The 11,587-nt window shown below is 46.1% G+C and overlaps 1 protein-coding gene across 1 annotated transcript in view; it reads left to right on the top strand.

The window, feature by feature from the left end:
* MED27 (mediator complex subunit 27) overlaps positions 1 to 5,211 on the top strand; it is a 78,643-nt gene extending 73,432 nt beyond the window's left edge. Inside the window, exons 7-8 of the mRNA XM_060684591.2 lie at positions 1,917 to 1,994; positions 4,480 to 5,211. Coding sequence (XP_060540574.1) covers positions 1,917 to 1,994; positions 4,480 to 4,614 — 213 coding nt within the window. The 3' untranslated portion in view covers positions 4,615 to 5,211. The remainder of the gene's footprint in view (positions 1 to 1,916; positions 1,995 to 4,479) is intronic.
* Positions 5,212 to 11,587: the final 6,376 nt, after the last annotated feature.

The raw sequence follows: 11,587 nt of genomic DNA on the forward strand, positions 1-11,587 counted from the left end.
CATCCTTATTCCTCCTTCCTTCCTTCCTTCCTTCCTTCCTCCCTCCCTCCCTCCCTCCCTGCCATCCATCTTTATCTCTCTTTCCTCCTTCCTTCCTTCTTCCTCCCATCCATCCTTTTCTCTCTTTCCTTCCTTCCTTCTTCCTCCCATCCATCCTTATCTCTCTTTCCTTCCTCCCTCCCTCCCATCCATTCTTATTCCTCTTTCCTTCCTTCCTTCCTTCCTTCCTTCCTTCCTTCCTTCCTTCCTTCCTCCCTCCCTCCCTCCCTCCCTCCCTCCCTCCCTCCCATCCATCCTTATCTCTCTTTCCTCTTTCTTTCCTTCCTTCCTCCCTCCCTCCCATCCATCCTTATCTCTCCTTCCTCCCTCCCTCCCTCCCTCCCACCCATCCATCCTTAGCTCTCTTTCCTTCCTTCCTCCCTCCCATCCATCCATCCATCCATCCATCCTTATCTCTCCTTCCTTCCTTCCTCCCTCCCAACCCAACCCGTAAAAGCAGCCATGAGCATCTTTCTCGCAACCTTCTCCTCCCAAAACCTCCCATCCCACCACTCTCTTAACGGCCGCTGGGAATGGCCGCTGGGAGACGTCTCGGGCTGTTTAGCATAGGATGGTCAAAGATTTCTTGACTCGCCCTGCGAGGGAAGAAAATTACCTGCTCTGCAGCAGAGCCAGAGGCCGCGAGTGTGTGCGTGCATGCTTCCACTGATGAATTGCACTCACCAACAACAACATTGGGGCCTGCATTTTAATTGACGGGAGCTGAAGGGCGATGAGAATGCGCCTCCCGACCCACCTCTGCGGGGTTTAGAGCCTGGGTGCCCACACTCTGTTCAGCCAAAAAAAGCAAATTTGTTCGGTTCCAGGTTCGGGCACCATAAAAAAAATGGTTGCTATTTTCAGGGCCCCAAAGAAACGGATTGTGCTGGGGAGTTCCCAAGACGAACAAGCAACCCAAACTCCCTGGCCGAATTTCGCTGCGGGATTTTACTCTGGATGGTTTATAACAGTAAAAACGGGCGGGGGGGGGGGGGAGGGAGGGATGATTTAAAAAAATACTTTTAAAAAGTTTTTAAGTATTTTTCTCTTCTGTCTGTTAGATTTCTACCTGCCTGTCTATCCATCCATCTAATGATTGTATCCGCATTTTTATTCTGCTGGGTTTTATTGAATGGCGTCCAGAGTCAATTCAAAGTCAGGGAGTGTATAAGTAGAATACATTAAATCCATCCTTCCACCACTCCCCCTCTTCTGCCTCTCTGTTCATCTATTCCCTTCCTTCCTTCCTCCTCCCTCCTCATTCCTTCCTTCCTATTCCCATCTCCTTCCTTCCTTCTTTCCTTCCTTCTCCTTCCCATCTCCTTCCTTCCTTCCTTCTCATTCCCATCTCCTTCCCTTCCTTCCTTCCTTCTCATCCCTATCTCCTTCCTTCCTTCTCATTCCCATCTACTTCCTTCCTTCCTTCTTTCCTTCCTTCCTTCCTTCTCATTCCCATCTCCTTCCCTTCCTTCCTTCCTTCTCATCCCTATCTCCTTCCTTCCTTCTCATTCCCATCTACTTCCTTCCTTCCTTTTTTCTTTCCTTCCTTTTCATGCTCATCTCCTTCCTTCCTTCCTTCCTTCCTTCTTTCTTTCCTTTCTTCCTTCTCATTCCCATCTCCTTCCTTCCTTCTTTCTTTCCTTCCTTCCTTCCTTCCTTCCTTCCTTCCTTCCTTCCTTCCTTCCCCATCTCCTTCCTTCCTTCCTTCTTCCTTCTTTCCTTCCTAAATTTAACAACCGCCTCACTTAGCAACGGAAACTCTGCTCCCCATTGTAGCTGTAAATCGAGACCATCCTGTATTAGATCTCGTAATCTAGCAGTCGCTAGAATGATTTGGGTCGGGGTTTCATAGCTCTTCTTCTTTGTCTCCTCTGCAGGTGACGGATCATGCAACCACAGCCCTGTTGCACTACCAGCTCCCTCAGATGCCCGATGTCGTTGTCCGCTCCTTCATGGTAGGTTTTATTTCTTTATTACTTTGATATGCTGCCCAGTAGTGACTCTGATGGTGTTACCTAGTTGGGTCATCAGACGTCTGCAAAAAAAAAAACACCAGAGAACATCAAGGACCCCACAGTCCCCACTTCCTCCCTCCCTCCTCCTCCTCCTCTCATCACATCCCACTCCTTTCTAGCACTGATGGTGTTACCTAGTTGGGTAATGAAACATCTGCAGGAAAGCAACCCAGCTCAGAGAGCACCAAGGACTCCATAATCCTCCTTCTCCTCCTGCTTGAACGGGAGACTCCAGAATACAGAATAACAGAGTCGGAAGGGACCTTAGAGGTCTTCTAGTCCAACCCCCTGCTCAAGCGGGAGACCCCCATTCCAGACAAACGGCTGTAGGATCTGTACGTCAGGGTCTTTGATGAACGCGAGGCCAGTCAGATGAAGCGCGAACGGGCCGCCATTGGCCCGGTCCTGCTTGAAGGCCGATCTACGTGCTTTCTCTACTCCGAGAATACTCTGAGGAGGAGAGAGGAAGTTATTGACTGCCTGAGACGGAGGAGCAGCTCCAATCAAGGCGAAGAGAATTCATTTTCATAAAGGCAGTCCGCACGGCCTTCAGAGAGCAATTTTCTCTGATCGATATAATTCAGCCAGACCTCCCATGACAAGATTCATGACCGTTGTGGCTAGTTCGAATCTGATTGCTCCAGAAACTTGTTTTATTTTTATTTATTTTCGCTGCCTTTCTCCCTGAGCCCGCAATTCGGTCTGGGTAAGAAGAAGCCCTTTAAGCCTTAGCCTTAGATAACCGTAGGAAAACCATCCTTAGCATTCTTCCCTTTCTTATCCCTCAGATAGTCCTTGACTTACAACAGTTCTTTCAGCGGCCGTTGGAAGTTACGACGGCACTGGAAAAAAAAGTGACCTTAGGATCCATTTTCCACACCATTGCAGCATCCCCATGCCACGAGATCAAAATTCAGGCACTAACTGACTCGTATTTATGACATATTTTGCCACCTTCTGACAAGTAAAGTCGACGGGGAAGCCAGATTCACTTAACAACCGCGTTGCTAACTGAACAACTATAGGGAATCGCTTAACTGCCATGGCGAGAAAAGTCATAAAATGGGACCAAAACGGCGAACAATTGTTTCCCTCAGTGCCGGAAATCTGGGGCTCCGTTGTGGTCGTAAGGCGAGGATCCCCTGAGGTCCTTGATAATTTTTCCTCGTTCGCACGGTGAGCGGAAGGGATTTGACTTGAGAGCCAAAGGGTGGAAAAGTGAAAATCACAAAGATTATTCTTTGAGGACCACAAGATGTTCACCGTAGAGAGGTTGGGTGAAGACAGCAGAAGGAGCAGAAATGGCAAAAATGAATCTGTTTAATTAGAAGAAGAAAAATCGGGGAACGGAAACCCCCATGGATTTTTTTTTGCTGTAAAAGAGAGAGAGAGAGAAAAAACTCTCTCTCTGATTTATGAGTGTGAAGATTAGAAAGACTTAGTTTATGGAGGAAGGAAATTGGGAGGTAACCTTAGAGAGAGAGCGGGCACCGTAAAAATATTTCATTGACTTCTGTCAGTAAGATTGGAAATATAACCTTCCCCCCGCTTCTTTTTTTTTCTTCCTATTTTCACCATTAACTGCAGGTAGACCTCGACTTATGACCACAATTGAGCCCAAAACTAAGTGAAACCTGCCGTGGGCATGTTATCCAAGTAACATACCCACGGCAGGATACGGTTGCCACGTTTATTAAGTGAATTTTATCCCGTTTTTATGAGTTCTCTTGCCATTGTTGTTAAGTGGATCGTTGCAGTGGTTAAGTCGGTAACACAGTTGTTAAGTGAATCTGGCTTCCCCGCTGGTCGGAAGGTCGCAGGAGGGGAAATCACATGACCCCGGGACACTGCGACCGCCATAAATACGAGTCAGTTGCCGAGGGTCTGAATTTTGATCGTGGGACTGCAGCGGTCGTAAGTGTGTAAAACAGTCCTCGGTCCCTTTTTTTTCCCAGTGCCGTTGTAACTTTGAAAGGTCACTAAGTGAACTGTTGTAAGTCAAAGACGCCTGTTTTCTGTCAGTGTCTGTTGAGAAAGTTGGAAAAGAACGAGCATCGCAGGAGAACCGAAGCTCAGGTAACCCTCAAGCCTTCCATTCTTCCTTTCTAAGTCTACATCTGGGCTTCCTCAAGGAGTGGCGCGGTGGCCTAGAGGTGGAGCTCTCGCCTCACAATCAGGAGGCTGTGAGTTCTATCCTCGATAGAGGCAGTTATTTCTCTCTCTGGGCACAATGAGAATATATCTGCTGAACAAAACTCCTCATTGGCGACAGGAAGGGCAGTGGGCCAGTAAAAAAACACTCTAGCTCCATTCAGTTACCCAAATTCCACCCCGCAAGGGATTATGGGGTCGTTAAAAGATGAAACTAAAGCCATGTTTTGTTTTCACACTAAGTCTCTTTCCTTTTTTGTTTTTTGTTTTTCAGACCTGGCTGAGAAGTTACATCAAGCTGTTCCAAGCTCCGTGCCAACGTTGTGGAAAATTCCTGCAGGATGGCCTCCCTCCAACTTGGCGGGATTTTCGGACCCTGGAAGCCTTCCATGACACGTGTCGGCAATGACCCAACCTAGTTGAGTTGAGAAGAACACCTTCTCTGGAAGTAGAAGATGGATCTGAAGAAGCCCGGAGCGGAAGACAAACCTTCCATAGAGCGATCTCTCATTTCTCCTTGACCGAGATCAATGTCTCCATGAACTTCAGCAGGGTTAAATGCATATTTTGGTCAACCGTCGTGACCGGTTTCAGGATAACGACCTTGTTCAACCAAGAAGGAGAAGAAGGTATAGTCCAGTGATGACGAACCTTTTAGGCACCAAGTGCCCAAATCGGAACGCCGTGCAGGTGTGTGCAGCGGAGTGTCGGAAACCCGAAGACCAGCCCAGCTGGCCGGCGCACACATGCCTGTTTTTTGGCTGTTTTGGGCCATTTTGGGACCATTCTCAGGCCGTTTTTTCCGGGCTGTTTTCAGGCTGTTTTCTGGTGCTCCAGCGCCTGCAAAGATCAGCTGGCGGGCGTGCCAGGAACCAGAAAAGCAGCTGGCATAGCTTTGCCATCATGCGCATAGTCCGTCTCTCAAAGCTCAGCCTCCCGGCTTGATCCGAATTCCTTCATGGCTTTCAAGAAGATCTCAGCTGACACGAATAAAAATTCATCCTTTCGCTCTTCGGTTCTCCTTTTTTTTTTAAAAAAACTTTCTGTCTCTTTTCTACAATTATATATATATATGTAGGTCTTTGGTTATTCGGGTTTTCTCCCGCGTAAAATTGGAGGTTTCTTGGCAACGTTTCGACGAAGTCTCATTCATCATCTTCAGGCTGGTGTCTTCGGCTTCGTGCTTCTAGGAGCAATGTGTGTGATCGCAGAAAAACCTTAGAAAACAAATATATATATATATATAATTTGAGGTCCAAAATTGGGTTTTTCCACCCCACTTTCCATCCTGATATCATGATTGTGGATCAGAACATGGTGGGTTCAAAAGGAATCTCAATCATTTACTTATTTCATCCTTTTTGAAACCTGTTCCCCAGCTTCCCAAGATCTCTCCTGGATCCAGTCGTGGGACCAAACGATTCCCCTTGGAAAGACTCCGTAAACCATCCCTTGGCATTTCTCTTATCTGTTATTTTGCCTTCAAACGAAAGCTAGGCAAATGAATCGAACTCTTAAATCGTTGGCTCATCCCTGTTTTCCGGTTTCCCCTTCTTTGTTGACTTTTCTTATTAAAACAAAAGACCGCGTTGGGGAAGAAAAAAAAACCCTGTCTCGTTTTTATTCACCGCCCTGCAAAGTTCAGAAGGAGGCGTCTTGCGGAACTGTTGATTCAAAGGATTCTCGCGTCCCGTTAAGCGGATTGTGGTTTGATTTGGGTTTGTGTTTTGTCGCCAGTATTGTTATTCGATTGGCTTGTGGAGTCCTTGGTGCTCTCTGAGCCTGGTTGTTTTCTTGCAGACGTTTTATTATCCAACTAGGTAACGTCATCAGGACTAAGTTTGATTTATATCCTCCATTCGTATTATATCCTTCATTTCCTCCCAAAACATATTCAAGACAACCGGGTTTAAGGGAAAACCCAAGAAGAGACAAAGTTCAGATCGGAAGTTTCTGCTTCTAAAGACAAGGAAGGGAGACCGATGGATTGATGTGATGCTTGAGCCCAGGGAATTGTGGCTTATTCCCTAAACCATGACTTAGAGCTGTGTGATCTCACCCAAAACAACACGATACTCTGGGAGTAGACTTAAGTGACTGCGGCCCCTTTTCTTTTGGCGAAAATGAATATCGAGGGTTTTTTTTCCCCCCTTTCTTTTACTAAAACCAGAGTGAGCTAAAAGTGCCGCCTCCGATCTATTGTATGTATTAAGAAGCTGCGAGATTCACGGGGGAATTCGTGTTTGTTTGTTTCGCTGGTAATTTTATTTCTGGGAATTCTCAGCTGCTCTGCGGCTCCCAGACTGATCTCCTATTTAGAATATAATTATCCTTCGCGCTTCTCTCCTCTCCGAATTTTACAATGCAGCCTGCCCCCTCTCCCTAAAGCGCAAACTTGGGTTAAACGTGCAGATTTTGTGATGAGGGAAAAAAAACTCGAGATGCGTGCTCTGAACGCATTGTGTAAAGGCCCTTTGTATTCACAATCCGTTGTGCGTTTAAAAAAAAACACCAACAACCCGATTCATAGAGAAACAGGGATAGCATGAACAAACACAAATCCTTCCCCCGGATTTCAAGTCATCCATTCCTAATAAAATAACAGGTAGTCCTTCACTTACGACCTGTTGTGACCCAGGCCCAAGTAGGTATTATCAGACGCAAACAGTTTGAAACAAACAGACTTTATTAGAACAGCTGAAAATTAACTCATTCTCAGCGTAGTCCAAACTAATTCAAAGCAAATTCATTCTATTCTATTCTATTCTATTCTATTCTATTCTATTCTATTCTATTCTATTCTATTCCATTCCATTCCATTCCATTCCATTCCATTCCATTCCATTCCATTCCATTCCAAATTTCTCTTTTCTCTTCTCTTCCCTTCCCTTCCCTTCCCTTCCCTTCCCTTCCCTTCCCTTCCATTCCATTCCATTCCATTCCATTCCATTCCAAATTTCTGTTCTCTTCTCTTCTCTTCTCTTCTCTTCTCTTCTCTTCTCTTCTCTTCTCTTCTCTTCCCTTCCCTTCCCTTCCCTTCCCTTCCCTTCCCTTCCCTTCCCTTCCCTTCCAAAGTTCTCTTCTCTTCCCTTCCCTTCCCTTCCCGTCCCTTCCCTTCCCTTCCCTTCTATTCTATTCTAGATCATTGAACTAAATCTAAGCTTCCAGAGCCTTTGGGCTGTGTTTTTTTCCCCCCAAGCTCAGGAAATCGAAAACAAGCCGTCTTTACGAGGGAGAGATCTCCTTGTCTCTCTGCGATTCATACTTTGCCATCTTTTTCTCCAGTTCTGTTTAGCTAGATCAAAAGCCAAGCGGCTGGAGGCATCGCAGCTGACTAGAAAGGGATGGCAAGAGGACACTCAGCCCCATGTTCTCACAGAGAGGGAACAGAAAGATCCAAGTAGTTCTTGATGGGAGACCTCCTTTTGCACTTTTTAAGGAAATGAGAGGTAAACAGTCATTCCCGATAACCAATGCCCCGGACGAGGGCTCTGTGTCGGAGATGGGTCCAGGGCCATCTGGGAGTTATGCATGGACTCCGGAGCCTCCAGAGTTGGACATCAGAGAGGCAGAGGAACAGGAGGAGCCTGTTCCTAGTTTGCGCATGCGCAGAGCTGCCAGAAGGCAAGAACAGTTAAGACAAAAGGGGCGACTCAGGAGTAAGGCCTGGAGATGTTTGGCCCCTCCCATAAGGCTTGAAAGAGGAGCAAAGGCACGTGGGCTCTTTGCAGGAAAGCAACATTGTTAATTCTGTTCCCAGTCGGCATCTCTGTTTGATTCTGGACTCCGTGTGGCTTTGCCAAGTAGGTCTTTGGCAGCGTGTCAAGGGAGATAAAGGTTGGTGATTATCCCGAAGGACTTTCTGCAACTAATTGGGACTCAGCTGTGAATGAACGTAATTCACACCTATTGCAATAAAAGAGGTTTTTGGGACTACTCGTGTGTTTTCATGACTCAGGAAGCCTAGGTCACAACAGGATTTTGACCATACCGCAGCATCATGCCAACGTAAAGATGCCATCCATCAAACGGGGAATCCCTTGTCTTAATTATCTCCTATCTTCTCCATTCCAACTCTAATGTTCTATCTAAATCTGTGACCCATCTAAAGCCAGGTAGGTCCTCCCGAGCACCTTTTCCATGAAAGATCTTCTCGATCCTTAGGACAAACCTCCAAGTGGCCTCAACGACCCTCTGAAAGGATGCAAACGACCAGCTGCTCTGCAAGGAGTATCAAGCCTTCCATTCTCCCACCATCCAGTCAGAGCCGAAGAAGCTTCTCGGATGAGAAGCGAAACGTCCTCAAAGTAAAACTCAAGATAAGTCCAGACGCCTCCTGAAAAAACAGCACCTTTGGGGTCTTTCTTGGTTGCCTTCGAAATCACGTCGTGACCTCTCCTCCTGGTCTTCCAGCCCATGAAAAAAAAGTCCTTCCTTCCTTCCTTCCAAGACCAAACTAAGACAAAAACTGCTGTGTAATTTCTTGGATCTGAGTTCTAATATTTTTAAAAAAAACCCGCCTTGCCGTTGGCCGTTATCCAGTTCTCCGGTCCCGAAGACCACTTTGAAGATGCGCTACATATTTTTGACAGAAGGTCTGCCGTTTCCCGTTTGCTTCTTGAAGACTCCTTGGACAGCTGCCACCTGCCCCTTGCGATCTGTTTGTTTTCAGCTCATCAAGGAGTTCTAGAATTGTTTTGTTTTGTTTTTTTTGGTTTTTTTTTCGGCTGCGTTCGCTTCCTCCCTGCATAAATTATTTCCCCAAAAGAGTTAGCCCTATACATCCCCTGCAGAGAAACAGATGGAACGTATGCGTCTTGTTTTTCTTGGAAATAGCGGAAGCAAGGACCGTGAGAGATGTACATTTGGGCTCTGGAGGCCAGCCACCTCTCTTCCCTGCTCAGTTCAGGAATTTAAATCCAGCCCTCCCGGGATCCCTGACTCTCGAACCCAGAACAAGAGATTTCCATTTCTAACATCGGATGTGGGGGTCCTTGGTGCTCCCTGACCTTGTCTTCTTGCAGACGTCTCATTACCCAGCGAGGTAACGTCAGTGCTGGAAAGGATTGTGGTTTGTAGAGAGGAGGAAGAGGAGGACTTTGGGGCTCCTTGGGGCTCTCCCAGCTTAATGGTGTTTTTTTTTTTTTGTGAAGATGTTTAATTACCCAACTAGATAACATCATCAGTGCTAGAAGGGAGAATGGTTTATGGAAGGGAGGAGAAGGAGAACGAGGAGAGGAGGAGAACTGTGGGCTCCTTGGTGCTCTCTGAGCTTAATGTTTTTTTGCGAAGACATTTAATTACCCAACTAGATAACGTCATCAGTGCTAGAAGGTTTGTGGAGGGAAGGAGAAGGAGAAGAGGAAGAGGAGGATTGTGGGTTCCTTAGTTCCTTTTGAGCTTGGTTGTTTGCTGGCAGATGTTTCATTACCCAGCTAGGTAACCCCATCAGTCCTAGAAGGGAGTGGGGTTTGCTCCCGATTGCCATGCACTCAAAAGCCCGATTGCGCTTATTATCAGGGGAGGTCTTATTTTGGGGGAAACAGGATAGATAGATAGATAGATAGATAGATAGATAGATAGATAGATAGATAGATAATGAGATAGATAATGAGATAGATAATGAGATAGATAGATAGATAGATAGATAGATAGATAGATAGATAGACAGACAATGAGATAGATAGATAGATAGATAGATGATAACCATGTTTCCCCAAAAATAAGACCCTGTCTTATATTTTTTTGAACTCTGAAATTTATTTATTTATTTATTGGTTCGATTTATATGCCGCCCTTCTCCGGAGACTCAGGGCGGCTTACAATGCGTTAAGCAATAGCCTTCATACTTTTTGTATATACCTGCTTAGGAGGGCTTTCGCCCCCCCCCTAAGCGGTGTTCTTTTTTTTATACAAAGTCAGCTTATTGCCCCCACCATCCGGGTCCTCATTATTATGAAATAAGCGCTTGGCCTTATTGCCATGCACTCAAAGGCCCGATTGGGCTTATTATCAGGGGATGCCTTATTTTGGGGGGGGGGAAACAGGTTAGATTTGTGGGGTCTGAAGCCGTGTCTCTCTGAAGTTGCCATTTTAGTGCTTTTGAGGCCTGAAATTCAGAGGGCTAAACTCCCGTGATATCCAGGTTAAAACACAATTTCCTCTGGAAGGTAGTTTAAATTCAGGTTGCTTCTGTACCGCGACGCTTCCGTCTGCCTCCTCAGTATTCACTTAGCGTCTTTTGGAAAGGGTTTGATTATTCAAAAGGAAATTAAACAGCTTTTTTTCCCCCACCCCAAATTGTTCATTTGCATTGCGAAAATGCTTGGTTGATTTCAGGAAACCCCCCCCCCCCGACCCGAATACACGATCCGTTTATCTCAAAAATCTAGATTCAGGTGCCATTGTTTTGTCTCTCTCCTCCCGGTGCGGTACGCTTAGACTATTCCGGGATGTCGATAATTATTATTATCTGCAAAAAACAAAACAAAACAGAAGAACTTTGGCTGGTAACGTTCTTCCTCTTTCCATCAAAGGATATCGAGGGTTGTGTTCTACCACGAGTTCGGTTTTTAAACAACACACGCACACACAAAAAAAAATAAACATCTTCAAAAAGCCGGTGATCAAAAGAGAAACACAACGATCTTATTTCTGTGTTGCTCTTTGGTGGAGAAAAAACTCTCGCCAGTGAGGTCGTGGACGGCCTTTCTTCCCGTCAAGCCTTTGAAGCAAAAATAGAAGCCGCAACGAGCGAGTTGACCCATCGCAGTAATGAAAGCTGGTGGGGAAATCAGAAAGTTAAAGGAAAGAGTCTCCAGTCTTTTAAGTAGATCAAGTTCCTTTGGGTTTGGAGGGAAACAGAGAGGAGACCTGAAAATTGTCACCTGTCTCTTGTTGTTAGTTGCAAAGTCGTGTCCAACACATCGCGAACCCCATGGACAACGTTCCTCCAGGCCTCCCTGTCCTCTACCATCTTCTGGAGTCCATTGAAGCTCATGCCGACTGCTTCAGGGACTCCATCCAGCCACCTCCTTCTCTGCCGTCCCCTTCTTCTTTTGCCCTCCATCGTTCCCAGCATTAGACTCTTCTCCAGGGAGTCCTTCCTTCTCCTTAGGTGGCCAAAGGATTTGAGTTCACCTGTCTTTAGCAAATCCTGGCTGTTTTACTGGAATTTGAATGCAACTTTGTGGTGGGCTTCCATAACTCATGTCAAGAACATCCAGACCCAGGCCGATGAAAGAAGGAAGGAAGGAAGGACAAGAAGGAGGGAGGAGGAAGGAAGGAAGGAAAGGAAGGAAAAGAGGGAGGGAGAAGGAAGGAAAGAAAAAGGAAAGGAAAAGGGAGGGAGAAGGAAGGGAGAAAAAAGGAAGCGAAGGAAA

This window comes from Pantherophis guttatus, chromosome 16, assembly GCF_059756535.1.
Source record: "Pantherophis guttatus breed Tessera chromosome 16, ASM5975653v1, whole genome shotgun sequence".
Lineage (NCBI taxonomy): Eukaryota > Metazoa > Chordata > Lepidosauria > Squamata > Colubridae > Pantherophis > Pantherophis guttatus.